Source organism: Sapajus apella, unplaced genomic scaffold (genome assembly GCF_009761245.1).
Source record: "Sapajus apella isolate SASKATOON/1434 unplaced genomic scaffold, GSC_monkey_1.0 scaffold47, whole genome shotgun sequence".
NCBI classification, from domain to species: Eukaryota; Metazoa; Chordata; class Mammalia; order Primates; family Cebidae; genus Sapajus; species Sapajus apella.
Window position 1 is genome coordinate 2,984,994 of NW_022436987.1, and position 21,368 is coordinate 3,006,361.

Genomic DNA, 21,368 nt, shown 5'->3' on the forward strand with positions numbered 1-21,368 from the left:
TTTGCATTTCCCAAGACTGCCTGGCAAGGAGGAGGTTGGCTCTGAGAGGAGTAAAGGGACCTGGAATTGGACGTCAGGACTGCAGCATACCGTGGATGCGGTGGCCCCAAGCTCACATTTTCCAGTAGAGTCCTAATTTGAAATCTTTCATCTGGTTGGCCTTATAAATAATCCAAATGCCCTAGAAATTCCACCACCTAAGCCATATTTTCTAAAGTGTTTCTTACTGCTGAAAGAAGCACAGACTCTCTGTTAGACTGTTGCCCCAGTTTTGATTTGAAAAATTGATCATTGAACTCATGGAAAGGAGACTTTTGCTGCTGCTGCTGCTGCTGTTGTTAAATGAGCTGTTGTTAAAGGATGGGTTTAAGAATGGTGGAACAGTCCAATTTGGAACACATCAAATTAGAAAGAGCTGACCCAATATCCCGTGTCTCTGAGGAAATGGAAGCACTCTCTCTCTAGCTACTCATGCAGGTATATGTGCAGGCATTTGGTCAGATTCCTCTTCAGTGTCCACTAGGTAGAGTGCATGATGCTGGGAACTCAGCTAAATGTAACGTGGACTCTCAGAGACTTCACAGCCCACAATAAGGAGATGAGGTATGGATATATTTCATAATACAAATTTAAGAGCATATGTCAGGGGATATAAAGATCTCCCAACTGGGAAGATCTAGAAAGATTCCAGTTCACTCAGCCCTCACCAAAAAGAATATACTAATTGGCATCTATTGCTGTGGGATAAGCCAACCCAAACATAGTGACTTAAAACTACCACCGTTTATTTCTTTTTAATTTCATGATTTGAGTGCAGGTGTGGCTCCTCTCTGTTCCACGTGGCATCAGCTGGGGCAGCTCATGGGGGCTGGAGGATCTGGGATGGCTTCATTGACATATTTGTCACCACAGCTGGGAGGGCTAAGAAGGGTGGGGCTGTCTTTCTTGCAGGGTAACTGGGCTTTGTTACATGGCAGTTTAGGGTCAAAGAGAGTGGAAGCTGTCAGACCTCCTAAGGCCCAGGCCCAGAACTGGTACAGAGCCACTTCCACTGCATTCTACTGATCAGAGCAAGTTACCAGGCCGGCCCAGATCAAGATCCATCCCTTTATCAGAGGAGGGGAATGCACACACAGAAATGAAAGAACCTCTGGTGGCCAACTGTGCAATCTATGACATTAACGTAAAGAAAATTATTCTAAAAGCTGAAAAATGAGATCTTACTGTCTAAACTAGCAGTTTATGGTCCCTAGTGAGGACTGGCTGTGCTTTCCCAGTTGCCTAAGTGTGTGAGCTTCATATGTCAGTCTCAAAGGGTACAATTACCCACCTCTGCATCCCTCTTTTTACACTGTCCAGCCCAAGATTAGATAAAGATGATTTCTGGGAAGCTTACATTGTGAGTCATTCAGCTGGGGTCCCGGTGGCCTTCCAGGTTTTTTTTATTTAAAGATAGGGGTCTCACTTTGTTGCCCAGGCTGGAGGATAGTGACTGTTAATAAGCATGATATTGTATACTGTAGCCTGAAACTCCTGGACTCAAGCAATCCTGCTTCAGCCTCCTAAGTAGCAGAGATTACAGGCATGCACCACCACACCCAGCTCACTCCCAGCTTCTTATCTGTCCCTTTCACTTTTTTTTCACCACCTTTGCACTTTACCAGTTCCTTGCCCATGATTTCCACCCTCCTTACTGAGTTTTCCACCTCTCTCTCTCATTGCAGGCACTAAAACAGGTGCAGATCTTAATGATGGTACTTGTGAGCCTGGACTGGCTTCCCCGGCCTCCTACATGAACCCCTTCCCAGTGCTCCATCTCATCGAGGACTTGAGGCTGGCTTTGGAGATGCTGGAGCTTCCTCAGGAGAGAGCAGCCCTCTTGAGCCAGATCCCTGGCCCAACAGCTGCCTACATAAAGGAGTGGTTTGAAGAGAGATTGGTGAGTAGTCCCGTGGCCTGATTGGGAACCACTGGGAAATGCAATGGTGTAGCCCATGGAGTGCCACTGCTGACTGGGGCTATTGACTCATCTGCACACCTTCCAGCCTTTTCTTCCATCCCACTTAGCCAACGATGCGGGGTGGCCCTTCTCACCAAGGAGTGTAGAGCCCAGTCAAGCAACTTAAGCTATGCCCTCTGACCTCCCGTGGTCCACAGTCATCCTCTCCTGAGGAAATCCAGGGCCAGAGAAGGGTAAACACTGAAGATTTCACACGCACAGACCCCCTCGAATTGCATGTACTACTTACCGAGTTATAGTTATGGCTGGGGTCTCTCTCTTCGGCTAGATCCCACTGCCCCTTGTTTCTTACCACAAACTAAAGACTGGGTTACCTTATTGATTTAAAAAAAAAATGCTTTATAAATTTCTTAGAAGAAAATATTTTCTTAACATTTTTGCATTTCTTTGATAAAAGGCCAAACCTTAAAAAATTAGTTTATTTGTATTCTTCTGTACGGCCTTTAAACTTCTGACCCTATATCCTATCTGGAAAAAAATGCATTTCTTATATGCATATTCACATATGCAGCATTTTATTTTTGAGACTGGATCTCGCTCTGCCACCCAGGCTGGAGTGCAGTGTGGCTTCATCGGTTCTCCCACCTCTTGCTCCCAGAAGTGTGCACCTCTGCAGAAGTGCACTGCCACACCCGGCTAATTAATTTTTTGTTTTGTTTTTGTTTTGTGGAGATGGGGTTTCCCTGTGTTGCCTGGTTGGTCTTGAACTCCTGGCTCAAACAATCCACCCACCTCGGCCTCCCAAAAGTGCTAGGATTCTAAGCATGAGCCACTGCACCTGGCCAGTATTTTACTGATATACTTAAATCATAAAAATAACACAAAACAAAATTGTAAAGATTTTTATTTGTACAAATTTGTGGGGTACATGTGAAATTTAGTTAGATGTATATAATGCATAGTGATCATGTCAGGGTATTTAGGGTATCCATTGCTCACCAAAATAGATTTTTAAAGGATAGGTTAAAAAACAGCTCCAATATTTTTTTCCCATATACCAAGAAATCACCTTGTGCCCATTGGGTGGGGCCTCTCCCACTTGATACTATTCATATTCTATGCTGTTATTTTCTATTAGGATTTTAGTGGTTTTCTTATCTATTTGAATGATCTTCTCTTAGCCCTTTGCTTTATTTGTAGCATATATTTTCCTCACTCTGTTTTTAAATGTTTAGGGTGCTTTTGAGACATGGAATTTTAAACAAGTGTACTTCACTCTATCAGTCTTTCCTTGGTTTCTTGTTTTCCTTTTGGCCCTAGCAAGGCCTTTCCCAACCTCAGAACAAATAACTGTTCACCTGTTTCTTCCTCTAGTAGGTTTATGGCTTGATTTTTATCTTACGGTTAACTCTAATCCATCAACAATACTTTTTAGTGTTTGGTATAAACACAATGAATCTTATTTTTAAAACAGTTTTTGGAAATTTATTAAAAATATGTTTGATCCAAAGGCAGTTGACAATCAGTTGATTTTTTTTCAAGATGCCTTGGTAGAAAACAGCTTGCCTTCAGATTTGCAGTTTTGTGTTGGGATTATGTACAATGGTTTAGGGAATGCCTTCCTTTGGAGAGATTCCCCTAAAAGAATTCATAAATCTTCTAGAGTAATTATGGCCGTCACTAACCTATCAATGGGGAAGCAAGTACTTTTAGGGGGTCAGAAGTTCATATAAACATTCCAAGATGTAAGGGCTGTATGCTAAGGTTTTAATTCTGGAAAGAGATAGCCTGTCTGTATTTTACATCTTGCAGACCTAAAGTCATTTTATGATCAGCCCGTATACACATTCCACACAAGGTCTTAATCTGTATGGAAATAAATTCAGACTGGTGAACAAATTCATCCGGTGCTTTAGATTGGTGATTTTAGTTAGAAGTTGTTACTGCTCAGATTTTGGTCTGTGGCTCAGCAGCTTTCTTACCCCTAGTAGCTTGTGAAAAATGCAGAATGTGGGCTCCCATCTCACACTTGCTGAACCATCTCCAGGTGACTCATAAGCACGTTAAGTTTAAAAAGCACTGTTTTCAATCATGGAGACTCACTTGAATTTTTTTTTTTTTTTTAAATCCCATGTGGATTAGGATTGGAATTGAAACTAGTAAAACGGTTGAGGGATTAGGCAGCACTGCGCAGCGCCTTCTCAAGCATGGTGTCTGTGCCTCCCTTTATTTGTTCCCCTCTCCTCTGTAGACACACTGGCATTGTCACACACCTAGAGTTCCTGCTTGGCCACGACACTGGCCCGACGTGATGCAACTCTCTTTCATGACATCTCTATCAGTTGGGATATTTTGGCCAGTGAAGTGACGTAAGCAATAACAAGATAGACCACAAACAAGATGTCCAGAAGACAGACAGTCCCAGGTTTAAATAAGTGGCTCTGAATGACCTCATGGGCACTGGTTCTTCCTGTCTTTTTGCCTTGCCATCCTCAAGAGGTGGTTTTTGCCCAGGCATGTCCCATAACAGTCACAAGATCGTCACTAGAACTGCAGGCAACATGTCCTTACAAGACACAACTATGCAATTACATGCAGAGGTAGGGAGCAGTTACTTTAGTGTGTTTTTTGTTGTTGTTGTTATTTTTAATCAGGAGGGAAACTCATTCTCTGCAACCTTCTAGCAGACTTCCCATTTAGCCCCAGTGACCAGGATTTGTTCACCCATGCATAGCTGCAAGGGAGGCTGGGAAAGCAAGCAGTTGCACTGCCATAGAGGGAGGTGGACTCTGTCAGAAAGGAATGATGATGAAGTTGGGGAAAGCTGTCTTTCAGGAAGACAGCTCGGAGTGACTGCCACAAACTCTGTTAGGTTTGAGTTTACTCTTGTTGACTGACAAATTCTTTCCATGTTTTCTCAATATGTTTTCTTTTTAAACTCGAGTTTCTAAAGAAAAGAATATGATTGGCCCAGTTAATTATTTTTTAGTGAAGTCATCCAGATCAATGAAGAAGTGCTAAGTGTAAAATAGATAGGAATTAAAGACTCTTAATTTATTCATAGTTCTGGATGCATACCTTAGGTCAGGTGTCTACCCCAGGGCAAATCATCTGTGAGCAGAGGGGAGGGATTATGTGATGGGAAATGTGGTCTTGTACTGCTGCTCCTCATCAGGGCTGCAAATCTTCTGGCACTGGGCATCTGTGGTCCACCAGAAGAATGAGCTGCTAAGAAGCAGGGGTCAATGTGGAGGAATAGTTCATGGTTAGAATAGGACAAATAGCAGACTAGTCCTGGGCTCTCTCTTTCATGTTTTACATGAAAAGGGCACTCCTAGTCCTAGTGCCTCCAATTGGGCAGCTGTGTCTTTGTAATAGGGCTGGTGCCTTTCCTGCTGGGTCCTGGCAGAGCTGAAGCACAGCTGGGCCAGCACAGTTGGCAGCAGTAGGAGCGCTGTTGGCCAGGACTCTGCCAGGAGATGGGTATAAAACAGAGCAGACTTGTCCTAAAGCCCAAGTGGAGCAGACCTGCCCAGGAGTCAGTGGCACTGGGTTGTGAGTGAGTTTCCCATGCTCCGGGGTCTAAAGTAGCATCCTGCCCCTTGGCAGTAAGTATGATGAAGAGAAGTGGGCTCCAGGCCTAGAAGGGCATGTGTGAGGCTTTCTTAATGGGGATACCCTCTGGGGCCTCAGTGAGGTAAGGACAAAAGGGTCTGGATTCCTTTGGTTTAGGAGCAGTATTATTTCCCCTGGAAAGCTGATGAATGAGGACCTCACATAGAGGGTGTCTTGAGGTCCAAGATGAGCTGGGACCTGGCCTGCAGCAGAGCAGTGTTACCCTCAGGAGATGGGAAGGCGGTCCTTTACATCTGGAAGACAGAGCCAAGCTCAGGGTTAGTGCTCATGGAGGATGACACTGAGGTCCTGGCTGGAAGGCTGAGGCAGTTCTGTTGTGATGGGAACAGAGCTGAGTTCCAGAAAGGGGCAGACTCCTCCTTCTCTGTTTACTATGGTGAAATGTAGGATGATGCTCTGAGGAGGGTGTGGTTATTTCAGGTCAGGAGCCCCAGAACCCCACAGGTGGTCCTGAAGCCCAGAAAGGGAAGCAGTGCTCATCAGTGACCCTGGCATGTACTAGGGGCAAGAAGGAGCTGGTGCCACCGTGACCACTTCCAGGACTTGGGCTGTGCATTGAGTGGGGCTTTCCCGTGGTCTGAAAGGGGTGTCTCTACCCTGCTTGGCTTGGCTGGGTGAAGGTTGGTTTCAAAGATCTAAGGCTAGGTTGGGTGGTGGAAACCTTAGAGAGGATAGCCAGCCAGATTCAAATGGGCTTTACAGGGCTGGGTACAGCCACCTCGCTGGGAGGAGTAGACCCAGGCTGGTACAGTGTTGATTCATGTCCCAGGTCTTTGGGTGATGCCCAGAAGATACCAGAGCCAGCAGAGTCTCCATATGAAGTAGCCATGGGTGCTTCTCCAACAGTATGTTGTGTCCACCCTTCATTTCCTACCAGCCAGCCAGTCTGTTCTGCTGTTTCACACACTGGGTATGGGCCAAGGAGATTCTTGGTGAAGTTTCAAGATGAAGTCAGAGAAAGGGTAGGCAAAGCCAGCAGCAAAGTGAAAGCAAGTCAAGGAAAAGCTCAGGCCCCAGGGTAAGGGGTAGTGGTTGGCAGAGAACCTATAGAGAAGGGCTATACTCTGGGACCTCTTTGGAACTAGGGTACACGGTGTAGGCTTGGCCATCCCGAAGGAACCCAGGCTTTTATTTGCAAGGTTGTAAGAGTCCTAGTCAGTGTGCTTGAGTGGGTGAAAGCAAATTGAACCAGGGTGAGGGAGTATGGGAGGTAGGAAGGAGTTAAAAGGCCAGGGTTCCACCCTGGTTCTGCCACTCACTTGTATGAGCCTCTTCTTCACTTCCCTGGGACTCAGTTTCCCTACTGGATAACAGCTGAGTCTGAAACTGCAAGATCTGGCCAAGTATTCCAATTCTGCAGTTTATTCTAGGGGCTATATGGAGTGGCCTCTTTGTAAGCACCAGCCTTTGCCTCCCTCAGTCTTGACCTCTTGATTTCCAAAGTATGGAGACAGGAACCTCTCGGTTTACTGCTGCCCTTATGTTAGGGCTTGATGGAGACCCACCTCTCAAGCAGCAAATCTGTTTACCATAGTGAAAAACCTGAGGAGTTGCCCTCCTGAATGAGCAACCTCTGCTGGGGCCAGCTGGGTTAAGTGCTCACCTCTGACAGCCCAGCAACTCAGTTCAGGTGCCCTCAGTTACCTTTTTAACTAGTTTCCCAAGAAACCCAGGCCCAAGCTGGGGAACAAAGCCACCCCCCTTCTCAGCTACAAACCACCTTGTCACAGATGGCAGCTTCTTCAGCTCCCGGCTCCTCAAACAAAGCCCATGCATTCCTGCCAGATTCAGCTTGCAATCTTTCATTCTGTCCAAAGAAGCAAATCTGTTTACCATATTGAAAAACCAGCGGAGTTACAAAAAAAGGTGGAGAGGAAAAGCTGTTTTATGAATTATAAAATGTGAGCTTGAATTTCTGACCATGTGATTCATTTCTGTGTCTCCATTCTCCATCCAGAATGGGAAACAAAAGATAGGTCAGGACACATGTGTGTTGAACATTTTAATTTTGAAAAGTTACAGAAGGAGTTTTGTAGGCAAACCTTTTCCTCTGGATCTTAAAGGAGAGGAAGGAAAATTTGGTGCTTATTTTTCCAAGGAAAACAGTAGAGCCTGTGTGAGCTGATTTCCAGCATGTTTTCTTACTTCCCCTGTGACAGGTGTGAACTTGAGTGGTGTCCTTGCTCTCTTTCTGCGCTTAGCTCCCAGGGGACTTTTGGGCTGGGCTCCAGTGGCACCAGGGCTGGTTCTTTGTCCCTGTGCAGTGCTGAAAGAAGCCACTAGGTGGGAGTCAGGGACAAATGCTGGGAAGTGAAATCCCAAAGAGTGAGGTACAGCAGGGGCTTTACATGAGAAAACAGCTTTTTATTTTTCTTTTTTAGACAAAGATAATATAAGCACCTCTCATTACTGAAGCTGCTGAGCTGCACCGGGGTCAGCTGGCAAAGAGAATTCTTTGCCATTTTCCTTAGAAACAGTGGACAGAGGGCAGTCAAGGGAGCACTCCACTGTTGAGGGTAGAGGAGAAGAGACAGGGCTGGTCCTGGGAGCACAGGCTTGACCTTCCCCTGTGGATGTGAGGAAACCTCTCCAGATTCTTTGACTGCAGTGCCTTCTGCTGGGGTGCAAGTAGGATGGCCCTTTCCATTCCCGGAGGCATATCCTAGCCCACAGTGTATGTTATGCTGTGCCCTAGAGAAGCTTCCTGTCCCCTGTGGGACTTTGAATGCCTTTTTCCTGGCACAGCAGCCAAGACTAGGGGCCTTCAGCCACTGCAAATTTAGCAGTTTTAATTTTCCTGGATGGTGATCCCTGCCCCCAAAGTAAATTTACCCTACTAAATTCTAGCAATCTGGATCCTTTCAGATCTGACCTAAAGAGACTATTTCAGCCCCAACAATGTTTATAAATGACCAAGAATGTGCAAACACTGGTGAAAGAGCAAATAAATCCTTCCCCACTAAACTTCCTGCTTCAGACGCTGGGGCCATGGTGGATGACGTTGCCAGGTTAGCATAACTTGAGGTCTGAGCATGTAGACACCCACTTACCCTCCACTCACAAAAAAAAAAAAAAAAAAAAAAAAAAAAAAAAAAAACTGCCAGAGAAACACCACCAAGAGCCTTCTGCCCTTTCAAGTACCTGCTAGTGGGCAGGCAGGCTCCAGGGAATTTATGCTTCTGGCAAGTTTAGTAATATATGTTTCGAATAACTTTTTTTTTTTTCTCTTTGTGATGGAGTCTCACTCTTATTGCCCAGGCTGGAGTGCAGTGGTGTGATCTTGGCTCACTGCAACCTCTACCTCCCAGGTTCAAACAATTCTCCTGCCTCAGCCTCCTGATTAGCTGGGATTACAGTTGTGCACTGCCATGCCCGGCTAATTTTTGTATTTTTAGTAGAGACAGCGTTTTGCCATGTTGACCAGACTGGTCTTGAACTCTTGACCTCAGGTGAGCCGCCCACCTTAGCCTCCCAAAGTGTTGGGATTACAGGTGTGAGCCACCATGCCTGGCCTTAAGGAACTTTTGAAAGCAGTTTCCTAACCTCTTATTCCTCCAAGTATTGTCCTGGGACCAGTGGTGCGGGCATCACCTGGGAGCTTGTCAGCAGTGCACAACAGCAAGCCCCATATCCAACCTACTGAATCAGAATCTGCGTTTTTACTAGAACCCCCTCAGGCCCAGGGAATTCATTCTGGATGGGGAAGCACTGTCCTAACCCAGGGGTTAGCAAACCATGGCCTCTAGTTAACCCACTGCATATTTCTTACACTTATCAGCTAAGAATGATTTTTACATTTTTCAAGACTGAAGAAAAATCACAAGAATGTTTTGTGATGGGAAAATAGTATAAAATTCAAATTGTGGTGTCCATAAATAAAGTTTCACTGGAACACAGCCACACGCTGGTTTAGGTGTTGGCTGTGGCTGCTTTTGCACTGCAAATAGCAGAGTTGAGTATGAGAGAGACTGTGTGGCCCACCAAACCCAAAATATTTACCATCTGGCCCTTTACAGGAAAAGTCCGCCTACCTTTGTCCTGATCTGTTTTGGATGTGTGTTTCCACGCTTGTGTTCTGTGGAGGCCTGTGCTGCAGTGCCCAGGACTTCCTCCACTGCGCTCTTCCCTCTCCTCCTCCTCCTTACTAGCAGCGGGCGCACTGTGCACCATGTCTGCTGACGGACACAAGCTTGTTTCTGACTTACGACGATTTATGAGGGAGTGTCCTGGCAGCTGCCACCCATGGCCCAGAGGTGAAGGCTCGAGGCTAAGCGGAGCCCAGGATGCCTTTAGGTGATAGGTCAGTGGAAAGGCATGTGATCATGAGATTCCTCTCGGTTTACAGTTCTGCCAGATAAGATGCTGCTGACTTCTGGTAGGCAGCAGGACTAGAACCTCAGGGGACTCCAGCTTCCCTTTCACCCATTCCCTCAAGTACTTGGAATTCCAGACAGGTAGGTGACAATCCTGAGATTCTCTTCTAGACCCTAGGATGGGGTGGAGCAAGCTACAGTGACTTTCCCGGCAGACCTGACCACCCTGGCCTCTTAGCTGTGTTTTCACTTCCAGAATGCTCAGCCTCACAGTCTCTTGCCATTTCCCACAGCTAGCTGCTGCATGTTATATGCAGTAATGAGTTGAGTCTGGCTGTAGGTGAGCAAAGCACTTCCAGAAAGGCCCTGGGGGCTGTTGGGTCACTGTAGTGACCCCTATTTATGTACTGTCTGTGGTTCCTGAGGACTTCTCTCTTCAGAGATGGGTCCAGTGAGTCTGAGGCACTACCTCACAGGAGCGGTGTAATGCAAGCAGGAAGCCCAGAGCCCCCAATAACAAGGGCAGCCTTGACCTTTAGGAGTAACTGCCTAGGCCCAATAAAACCTGAGCTTCTAGCCTTTTGGGAGTTGTGTACTGTTTTGATCATCTGAAAACTCTTTTCAGAGAAAAATTTATGCATACAAAGGTACTCTGTGTATATTTTACAAACATATTCAGGGGCTTATCTGATCCCTGGAACCCCATCTGTAGATCAGCGGAGGTGCCCTGGACAGAATGAACATCCAGGGGAAGTGGTGCAGCCATGGGTTTGCCTTGCCAGGCCAGTGCAATGAGGGAGCCACGACCCGGGACCCAGCTGCCCCTGGGGATGGTGGGGTGGGGGCGGTGAGTGAGTGAGGAGGTGCCTTAGCTTCTCAATCAATCCCATTTCACTCAGCCCCTCCCCTTTCCCTCCTGCCAACCTGCTCCTAAGTCTTTTGGGGTGTTAATCTGTGATCTTTGAGTTGAATTACAATATAACTAAAATGTACTTTGGTGTTTAAGGAAAAACAGGGCTGAGATAAGACTTGCTACTTGAGGATGCCATAACAATGTCAAGAATTTAGCGTAGTTTATCCGGATTCCTCCATCCCTTACTCCCTTTTCTGTCCCTTTCTCTCCCCAACCCTGCACCTTCCTCCTTTGTGCATCACAGTTGAGTTGAGCTAACAGAGGAAACGGGCCATCTTTTCCTCTTTGTGTTGAACATCTTTACCTAGGATAGAAAGACCTTGAAATCTCTTTTCTTCAAATAGCATTTTTTAGTCTTACTTTGCCAGTCTTATCATTTGAGACTTATTCTTTTATACAAAAAATGTTCAAGTTCGTACTGTGTGCTAAGAATTGTAGACATGGAAGTGGGAGAACTGAGTGGGAAATCAGACCCACCTCTGACAGTCTGGTGCAGTAGGCGTGGTTCAGTGTGACTAGGTCAGTGATGAAGTGGAGGGGAACGCAGGTGCTCAGGAGGAGCTAGAAGAGGGACACCTGAGCCCCAGCTCCATGTCAGCTGGGAGTTAGCAAGGCTGATGAGAGCAGCCACGTTGGCCACATTTCTCCTTCCTCCTCTCTTGTACCAGAACCTAAGGAAGGGCACTGTGCTCCTTCCAGGAGAGTGGGGGTTCTCTCCCATCCCGTAGAGGCTGGAACTCTGCACCATCTCTCCCTGTCCAGCTCCCAAATCAGCTTGTCTACCTCCTTCCTTGGAGTCCTAGATATACCTTTATTGCATACCATGTGGTAATCCTTAACCCAGGTCAGGAAGTTGGTTTCATTTGCCTTGGATGTGGGGGAAAATGTATACCGACAGGATGAATTTCTTCGTTTGACTTGTTCAGGCTTTTAGACAGAGAAAAACCAACCTGCTTTTTCCTGCACCTTTAGAGATGCTCTTCCTTGGCACTTCCTGCCATAGCATGGGTAGGGAACCTGGACTGGGTGGGTCACACTGTGCTCTGGAGCTGGGCAAGAGGTGAGAAGCAAGGGGCTAGAGCTCAGTGCATAGGCAGCAAAGCCTGCTTTTCCTTTCTGGCCTCTGTCTGGGTTGTCTCCAGGAATTCACTCCTCCCCTCGTGCCAGCTGCTGGCTCCGGCTCTCCTCCCTGCCGCCTCTGTGATCTCTGTGGGCTGGCTCAGCCTGCTGTGGACTGTGCTGCCAGGCATTTGTTTCTGTCCTTTTGGGCCCTGCGTCTGGCCTGGTGAACGTTGAAGCCATGTGAGGGGTATGCTGACACCCCATAGGGCCTGCTCTTCAGACTAGGAGTTCCAGGAAACCCCAGAGAGCTGGGAAGCCCCAGGCAGTCACAAGATGTGCATCTGCAAGTCTTTTGCCACAGCAGATTTCAGGGCCTTGCATGTAACCACAGTTCCCACCGCACCCACATCAAAGGTCACTTTCATAATCAGTCGTAGCCAAAGGCCACACATTAAGGGCTGGGCAAGGGGGAAAATCTGTTTTTAGTGGGGAGCTCTCAAAGGAAATGGGAATATGAAGAGGAGGTGGGGTGGGGGGGTGGCATCCAGGGAATGCTGGAGGGGCCCTGGAGAGCCTGCACGTGACCTGCCCTGACAGGAGGAAAACAGCCACAGCTCCAGGTCTCTCCAGCCTTTCCAAGGCTCCTGTCTACCCAGCACTGCTCCCTAAGTCTCGTGGAAATGCACCTGAAGCAGCCTCACGCTTTCCACCTCCCTGCTTGTAAAGCCAGGTAGTCCAGAGTGGGGGACAGCCAAAGAGGCAGGACCCTCTAGCCCTGGCCCCTGTCTAAAATGTGGCCCCCACAGAGCTCTAGCTGGTGCCAACAGCCCAGGACCAGACTCCCCCGAGTTTGCGGCAGCTGGTCTCCAGGGGATGGCACCACCAGCGCCAAGGACAGCAAACACCCTGCACAGGGCCCGTCGCTCAGCAGGACCAGGAACCCAGACTGGAGCTGCTTCTGAATCTGCTCTTTTTTGGAAACAGCAGGCTTTCCTTGGGGCACAGGCTGTCGCTCGCCTGGAAAACGAGTGGGTGTGAGCTTCGGGGCGGGGGTCAGACTGTGTGTGGGAACCAGTGAGCTCCTCCAAGAGCAGCACTTATTTTTAGTCTTCTCCCCAGTCCCAAATAAACTGAGAGCAGCTGGGAGCCCTGGGTAAATGCAGAGTGAAGCCGAGACAGGAAATCGGGGCTCTCAGTAATGAGTTCCAGCCACTCCAGAAGGGGGAAGCCAGACAAGGAATTTTCTTCAGGACTGTTTCCCTCTGGCAGGCTCCGGTATTATCACTGAGAACAGTCCCGTGTGTGTGTGCGCGTGTGTGTTGTGTTTACAACTCCTGTCCAAGTCTTTCTTTTCCCCCCACCTTTGTGCTAGGTTTGATTTCTCTGCAGGGCTCTGAATCCCAGTCCTGGTGCGTGTGTGCGCGTGTGTGTGTGTGTGTGTGTGTGTGTGTGTGTGTGTGTGTATCTGTGGGGGCGGTCGGGGAGGACACTGGAGCAGCACGGTCTGCTCTGAGTCGCTGTGTGTCTGAAACTGTCCAGGGAGAGGCTGAAGGACGCAGGCCAGGGAAGTGGGGAAATTTGAACACAGCTTGGAGTTCTTGAGGGGGGAGGGGGCAGAGGCAAGGAAGAGGAGAGAACCTGGTCTCCAGCCAGAAAAAGGGCTTTTTCAACCAAGGCATCTAACTGCTGACATGGGTGCCCAGCATGGATGGGGACATTGATGTTTACAAGCATTTCTCGTGGCTGAAGAGGGTAAGTGACTGGCTGCTTTGTCTGGGTCTCCGTGGAGATGAGTGAGGGGGAGACACTTTAGGGTGTTTTGGGGTAAGTGTGCGTGTGTGTGGTGGGGGAAGGTATTGTCTGGCAGAGCCCTGCTGTGGCCAAGTGCTTCATGAGAATCTAATTATAGACACCAGGGAGAAAACAGTCAGCTGTCTTTGTTTCTCCACTGACATTCTAGTGAATGAGCCTCTTGTACAGAAAGGCAAGAATGGAGTGAGGAAAGTTGGTTATTTTAACTTTGGCACTTAAACAGTCAGAGGCTCCAAACACCGTGAGCAGAAAACTGTGCCCACTGCTTTTCAGTTTGAGGACAAACTGAAAAGGAAGCTGCTGCCTCTTTAAATGCACTGAATTCGGAAGTTGTTTAACTCATTCTCACTCTGATTTTATCCAGCGGAGGACACATCTGCTGTCAGCAGAATCAGCTTCTGCATTTCCGGAGGAAAGCTTTCAGGGAGTTCTCTTTTGAATGCTCTGAAGCTGAGGATTTATGTTGCAAGTTGTTCATGCCCTTTCTTTAGATAAGCCTTAGTGTGTGGTATGAGCAAGGAATGAATGAACGTTGGGGGCTGGAGTAGCATCGCACTCCTAGAATTCAGGCTGTTTCCTCTTTTGTGGCTGCCTTTAAATTGGCTAAGATAGGTATGAATTTATTTTCACACTAAGGGATTTTAGGCTGAATGTTTCTCAGAGGCAGGAAGGGCAAAAGCAGCTGACAGGTTAGAGACTTGACATTGTAACTGCAGAAGGACAGGAGAGCCAGGAAGCGTCCAGCTCGGAAGGGGCATGCAGGTCCCTGGACCCCAACTCCCAGACACTGAGCTGGCTGGCTTTTGTGTGAGTGCAGCAGCACTCATGCAGCAAATCTTTACTGAGTTTTGGGTACTGGATGTACAGTAGTGAGCAAAATAGAATCAGTCTTTTGTGGATCTTCTACCTGGTGCTAGAGACGTAGGTGAAACTGTCCCAGGAAATAAACCTCAGATGACAAACAGTAAGTGTGCCTGGAGGAACAACAGAAGACATGGGACTGCTGTTTTGATTGAGAAGGAAGGGTCAGGGAGTTTGAGGAAATTACACTTAGCTGAAAACTGAGAGTAGTAAGAATGAGTCAGGTGAAAAATGGGGTGAAGAACATTCCAGGCAAAGGGGATGATGTATACAAAGGTCCTAAAGCAAGATGGAGTCTGCCAATCAAGATGGACTCTCTCAATCTGTGCAGATTGAGAGAGAGCCCATGTGGCTGAGTGCAGTGTGGCAAGCAGAGACGGGCAGAGGATCACGTAGGACAGCTAAGGCCACAGTAAGGCTTGTGGGCTACATGGTTTGTATGCTGGGGGACTTGTAGCAGGGAAGTAACATGGGATACACTGGGGGGTCCAATTTGTATTTTAAGAAAATTGCTCTAGCTATGATGTGGTATATGGTAAGCTATGTTGGGAAAAGTAAGGCAGCTGAAAACAATTACCGGGCTGAGGGCTTGGAGGAATCAGTTAGTACAAACCCCTCATTTAACAAAGCCCAAGAGAGGCTAAGAACCTCATGGTATTAGTATCATAGCTGTTAGTGGTGCAACCTGGTCTTGAACCCTGTTCTCTATCTCCCAGTCTAGTTCTCTTTATCCATCTTCTCTGCCAAATATGTAGAAAATTATTGCTTTAGAACCCAGCAGAAATCCTGTCTGTGCCCAGCCCCAGGGGCATCACAGTCACCAGAGAGCATGCCGAGATGACCAGATGTTTTGGCAAAGGTTTGCATCATCTTTAGCTTTTAAAAAGCCCCACTGGGGAGATACTGGCAGGAAATAGGTAAGAAATGCACTTTCCATCACTCAGTCTTTCTTTCCCCTGTATCCCAAATGAAGCTTTTAATCAAGAAATCCTTTCAGCCAACATGTGCCTAGGATTGTCAGAGCCTTGTCTCAGCCCCTGTGGCATATACTGTAACTCTGCCTAGTACAGGAGACTTTCTATGTGTGGAGGAACTAATTTTGCAAGTGATGCAATGTAAGAAGGCCCTTTTTGTCCCAGGACCCAGGGTATTCTGGGTCCTGTAGACAGTTGGAAGTTTGCTTAGAGAAACTTGAAGCAAGGAGACTTCAGAACCCCCCAGGATGACTCATAGCAAAACAGATATTTTTCTTCTGCTTTGGGAATTTTTGTTTTTGTTTTCGTTTTTGTTTTGAGACAAAGTCTCGCTCCGTCGCCAGGGGCCAGGCTGGAGTGCAGTGGCACAATCTCGGCTCACTGCAACCTCTGCCTCCTGGATTTAAGCAATTCTCCTGCCTTAGTCTCCCGAGTAGCTAGGACTACAGGCACATGCCACTATGCCCAGCTAATTTTTGTATTTTTAGTAGAGATGGAGTTTCACCATGTTGGCCAGGATGGTCTCGATCTCTTGACTTCATGATCCTCCCACCTCGGCCTCCCAAAGTGCTAGGATTATAGGCGTGAGCCACTGCATCTGGCCCTACTTTTGGAATTTTAGAGAGCATGTTAAAAAAGCAAAACTAAAATTGTTAGACGTGTCATAGGCAGTGTGATCAGAGTATTTTCCCTATTCTCTATCCTAATCACTACTGCCAGATTTTTAAAAATCTTTTAAAAAACAAAAACAAAACTCCCCTTTCATTTTATGACCCTGATGATGAGCCCCCCAGACTCACCCTTATTCTGGAAGAAAAATCTCAGGATTTTCAGCTTGCTTGGGCTTTGAGACCATCAGTAGTCCAACCTCAACTTACCTTTTCTATTTTATCTTTTATATCTACCCTCTTGAGCTTCCAAGTGTATTTCTTCCCTTTTCTGAGCTTTTACCCCAGAGGACCACTTCCTCTCTAACTCTCACCCACTTCATCTGACTCCATCCGACTCCATCCAGCCTGTCTTTTCCCAGGAAACCTTTCCTGGCCCTCCCTCCCACCTCCTGTAGCCCAGGTCTGCAGCACTTCCCATCTGCACGACCCACCCACCCCTTCTCCTGTGCTTCCTTCAGCTGAGGTGGCTTGGAGAGCCGGTTTCTCTGAACTCATGTTTTTGAAGTAGAAACACTGTCTTCTTCATTCTCCTTTACAGAGGGCATAGATTCTAGAAGAAGTGCACAGAGTGGAAGCCCTTGCCCTTTGAGCAGTCCCAGGTGGTAGAGAAGGGAGGCATCTATGTTCAGAGAGGCACAGAGCTGGAGGGGAAATATTTGTTCAGAAAAGAAACCTTACTCCAGGGCCTTTGTGGGATGGGATAGTGTATACTATTAATCTTATAGTTAAGAACATGTAGTCTGGAGTGAGGCCTGGATTAGAATCCTGGCATTGCCACGTTTACCAGCTGTGTGGTCCAAGGTAAATCATCTCAAAAGCCTGGATTTCTTCCACTGTAAAATAAGGAAGATAATAGTACCTACCACATACAGGCTTTATGAGGACTAAGTGAGATAATAGAATTAGCACAGTATCGTGCATATGAGAGACACTCAATAACATGTGTGCCCTTAACTGCTGTTGGCGATTACCAAGAAGCGGGAGGTTGAAAGAGGAAGAGATGGGACCAGGCTCTATCCTAGAAGTGCCTCTCAGGCCATTCAGTCCTTTAGCTCCGTGCCCCTTCCCACATTCCAGATCAAGGTCTCAAACCAAGCATACTGAAGACCTAGAAGAAGGCAGCTGCAAACTGGGCCACCGTAGGTCACCAGAGGCCTCATTGGCTGCTGGATCCGGCCAGCTTGGCTGTGGTTGCTGAGTGAAGGCTGACCAGGGCTGATGCTCTAGTTCATTCTCGTAATGCACAAAGCCTAGAACAAGGTAGTCCCCTGCCACAAGTATACAGAGGGTCTCAGCCCCCTCAGCTATTTGGTTCCTGACTCACAAACAGCTCACACCTGTCCTACATTGAGGTCAGTAGATCCAGCCCACACAGCCATGAACATGCCTCTAAAAATAGCTCCAAGCGGGGTCTGTGGGACCCACCCACTGCTCTTTCAGCAAGAGTTCATTTTCCCAGGAACAGAAATCCCAGACTGCCAGCATCTTCACACTGCTTCCTGGCTTCCAGCACGCTCAGTGCTTAAGCACATTCCAACCCAAAGTCACAAAGAAAATGGAATCACTATGGGTCCCCCATGCAATTGGCTTGGGTTCTGCAGTAGAAAGTAGAATGAACTCAAGCTGCTAATGTGAGACTTTATTCCATGTCATCTGGTGCTCAAATGGTTGATCTAGTAGCCTGGCCGCTTGGGCCAGAAGAGCTGCAAAGGCAGACACACATGCACGCTTGCTCCAGACATTGCCTTGCCTTGCATTCATGTTGGGCTGCAGTGAAAGTTGCAGAAATAGTCAGCAGCTTCTGTGAAGGCTGTTCTACTAGTTAGCTCTTAACGCTCGTGGATCCTGGATCTAGATTCCTTGGGCTCATATCTCATCTCTATGTAAACTTGGGTGATTTATTTAACCTTCCTGGAATTCAATTTCCTTGACTATAACATAGGGATAAACAATTATATGTATATATGTTTTTTTTGTTTTTTTTTTTTTTTTTTTAGATGGAGTCTAGCTCTGTGGCCCAGGCTGGGAGTGCAGTGGCACGATCTCAGCTCACTGCAGCCTCCTTCTCCCAGGTTCAAGTGATTCTCCTGCCTCAGCCTCTCAAGTAGCTGGGATTCCAGGCATGAGCCACCATGCCCGGCTAATTTTTGTATTTTTAGTAGAGACAGGGTTTTGCCATGTTGGCCAAGCTGGTGTCGAACTCCTGATCTCAGGTGATCTGCCTGCCTCAGCCTCCCAAAGTGCTAGGATTATAGGCGTGAGCCACTGCACCCAGCCAATTCCATATATGTTAAGTGCTTAGGAAGCACTTCATAAGTGTTAGTTATGGGGATGATGACATTGGTCAGAACCAACAACCTCTGGTTACTCCAGAGCCATGTACCTAACCCTGATTCTGAAAAGAGAGGTTTTTCAATCCCATGAGAAAGGCACCAGTGGGTATGGTCACCCAAGAGCACTAGCTATCCTCAATTTCATAAGATACCTCCTATTTCTAGCCAACGCACCCAAGGTGCCTGCACATCATGTTTCCTGGTATAATTTAGAAGCTAGAATTCTGCCATCTCTGACACCCAGCACCTGCGACTCCTGCCAGCTCCTTGAAGAGAGGCCTCTTTTACCCAGTGGGATTTTACAAAGTGTCATCACACCACCATCATTTGCTGAACAGCTTGTGGGCAGTGCAGAGCAGCACAGCCACTGGTGGTTTTGTGGGCTGGCAGCAGCACCTGGGGATCCTTTGACTCATCCCTGCTTTTCTCTCTCCCATCCTCCATAGAAGCTCTTTCACACTTTCCCATTCGTCTCCAACCTCACACTCTCCTTTTAACTGACGTCACTACCAATGTCAAAGAAAAAAAATACAGCCAAACCGAGCTGAGTCTCTCATTCTTCCTCCCTTTCGCCACAAATTGTAACTGTTTCAGCTATCATTTTTCAGCATCCCTCTGTTTCATGGGCTAAGAGTCCCTTCTCTCAGCCAAGGCTATCCCAGTATCCTGTCCTTGACCCAATCCTGTTCCAGCTTCCGTTGTTCCTCTGATTGTTTCTTCTTTCAGCTCCTCCCTGCCTATCTGTCCCTTACACTTGGTGGAAAATGCTTCTCCTCAATTCTCAGGAAAAAACCCCGAAACTGTCTTTGACCCTGTGCTTGCCTCTTCATGCTGCCTTGTAACTTACCTTACTTTCAGCATTAAGATTCTTGGTGATTTGTTAGCCTGCTTGTTCATCTCTGCTCCCTCCAGTGAGCACTAGCTTTGTTCCTATAGTCATCTGTTAAATTCCTTCTGTAATGTTATTCTTGCTGCCTGTAGTTCCCAAGTAATCTTCTCCATGCATTTTCCTTTGTATTCATTTCCATTTTGAAATCTTGTAGGATTTATGGCATTCTTGTGACCCAAGGAGCAGCTCCTCACTTTGGCCCTTGCCTAATTCTATGTTCTCCAACTTTGGATCTTTCATGCCTATATGATCGTTGGTTGCTCATATGGGAGGTCTAGACAGTTGAAGACACACCAGGCTCCAAAGCCTCCAGGGAAGCTAAAACAGTCACAGTACCACCCCAACTCTAGCACCCAATCCTGCTGCACTGCCTCTGAAGGTGTTTTCAGTAATAATGACTCAGTGCTTCTGTTGGAGTTGGCACGGAGAAGACGGTCTTCAAAGACTTCTCTTCTTACTCTCCTCCTGGCTTTCACATTCTCTTTTCACAGGATACCAGCACACATACAAATGCTATTTCTGTAACCCAGTGCTAAAGCCTTTTAGTGTCCAGCCACCGGATAAAGATAAATTAGCAGTGACCAAGCTTAGCCAAGGTTATAATTTTTTGGGAAAAAAATCCTGGTAAATCAAATGTGTTTCTCTACAAATCTAGCTCCCCAGGAAGATCAGTTAGGAGCTTCATGCCAGCCCCTTTTGTTGGAGAGCTGATGGCCAGTTCATCTTAAGGTATCCTGTGTTTGCTGTGTTCGTTCTGGAAGACCAGAATGTCTGAAGGGTAGTGATTGTCTTAGCCTCAGAGGCAGCATATCTGTATTGGGAAGGCTATGTCCAAAGCTGCTGTTCTCCTATCCTCCTGGGGGAATTCCTTTATAGCCTTCAGGCTCAATCATTCAAATGGTACCTCCACTGTAAAGCCACTTCTTTCTTTTGAGGGTGAAATGTTTTTGTCCCTCCTCTATGCCCCTGCCGTTTGTGTGCATATAATTCTTTATGATAGTACTTATTACATCCTGCTGCAAAGGCTGATTTCTTTTTTTCCTTCTGTCCTTCTTCCCTGTCATACCGCAGAGCTTTTTAAGGGCAGGGACTAAATCATTGCTTAGCACATAAACTGGCACCTAGTGGGTGCTCAGGAATGTTCAAGTCATTGAGTAAATACATGCGTGGAGTGTGATGACTTGAACATTCGTCAACCAAGAAGCCATTTATTTGCTGTTTATGAACTCTGCTTTGTTATTCCTTAAAAGAGGGCATTTAGATCATTGGATGATAACTCCATCAGCAATACTTAACCTCCCCTTATATATAATTGAGGGGGGGAGGAGGGCATAAGGGTCAAGGTCAGGATAGGCTCTCTCTTGTTGGACTCCTGGTAGCCAAGGATTTGATTGCACTCTATCCACTTTGCATTTGGAAGAAACTTCTTTAACACTGTGCCAAAGATGGTAGATTGGCTTGACCATTCTTCACCTAGAAAAAGTAGAACTAGTCCTGGGAATGGTTGGGTTTATAATAAGTGCCAGAAAGCTCTAAAACTGCTGAATCAAAAAATCTAGGGGAAATTTTCTTTTTTATAAGCACCTGCCTACACTCATACTACTGGGTTCCCTTGGTGGTGGGTATAGCCTTTGTGATCCAATCTTCCTTATTTATTTATTTATTTAGGTCCCCTTACTTTTAAGGTCTGTGTATTCTAAGTTTCTAAAAGGGTTGCATGTGAGTGGTGCTTCTGAGCTTAAGATATAGCCTTAGTAGCTTTGATATCTCCCCTGATGCCCTGTTCCTGGCAGCTGTGGTTCGCGTGTAACTGGTTTTCTGGGTTTTGATAAGATCCTCTTGACCAGGCAGCCTGGAAACACTATACATTTTCTTTTGTTTTCTTATTCAGCTAAAAATACATGTCGCCTAAGTGGCTAAATGAGGAGAAACCGTTTTAAGGCT

The 21,368-nt window shown here is 46.9% G+C and overlaps 1 protein-coding gene across 15 annotated transcripts in view; it reads left to right on the plus strand.

The window, feature by feature from the left end:
• PPFIBP2 (PPFIA binding protein 2) overlaps positions 1 to 21,368 on the plus strand; it is a 141,173-nt gene that overhangs the window by 46,718 nt on the left and 73,087 nt on the right. For 8 of the 15 annotated variants that reach the window (XR_004257570.1, XM_032240619.1, XM_032240622.1 and 5 more), the window contains exon 3: positions 1,725 to 1,939. Coding sequence is in view for 11 of the 15 variants with exons in the window: in XM_032240619.1 (XP_032096510.1) it covers positions 1,725 to 1,939 (215 nt within the window). In the remaining 4 variants the exon portion in view is untranslated. Of the gene's footprint in view, positions 1 to 1,724; positions 1,940 to 9,938; positions 10,051 to 12,488; positions 13,637 to 21,368 lie in introns of those variants that run through there. The other 7 variants (XM_032240628.1, XM_032240639.1, XM_032240627.1 and 4 more) reach the window with 7 other exon arrangements.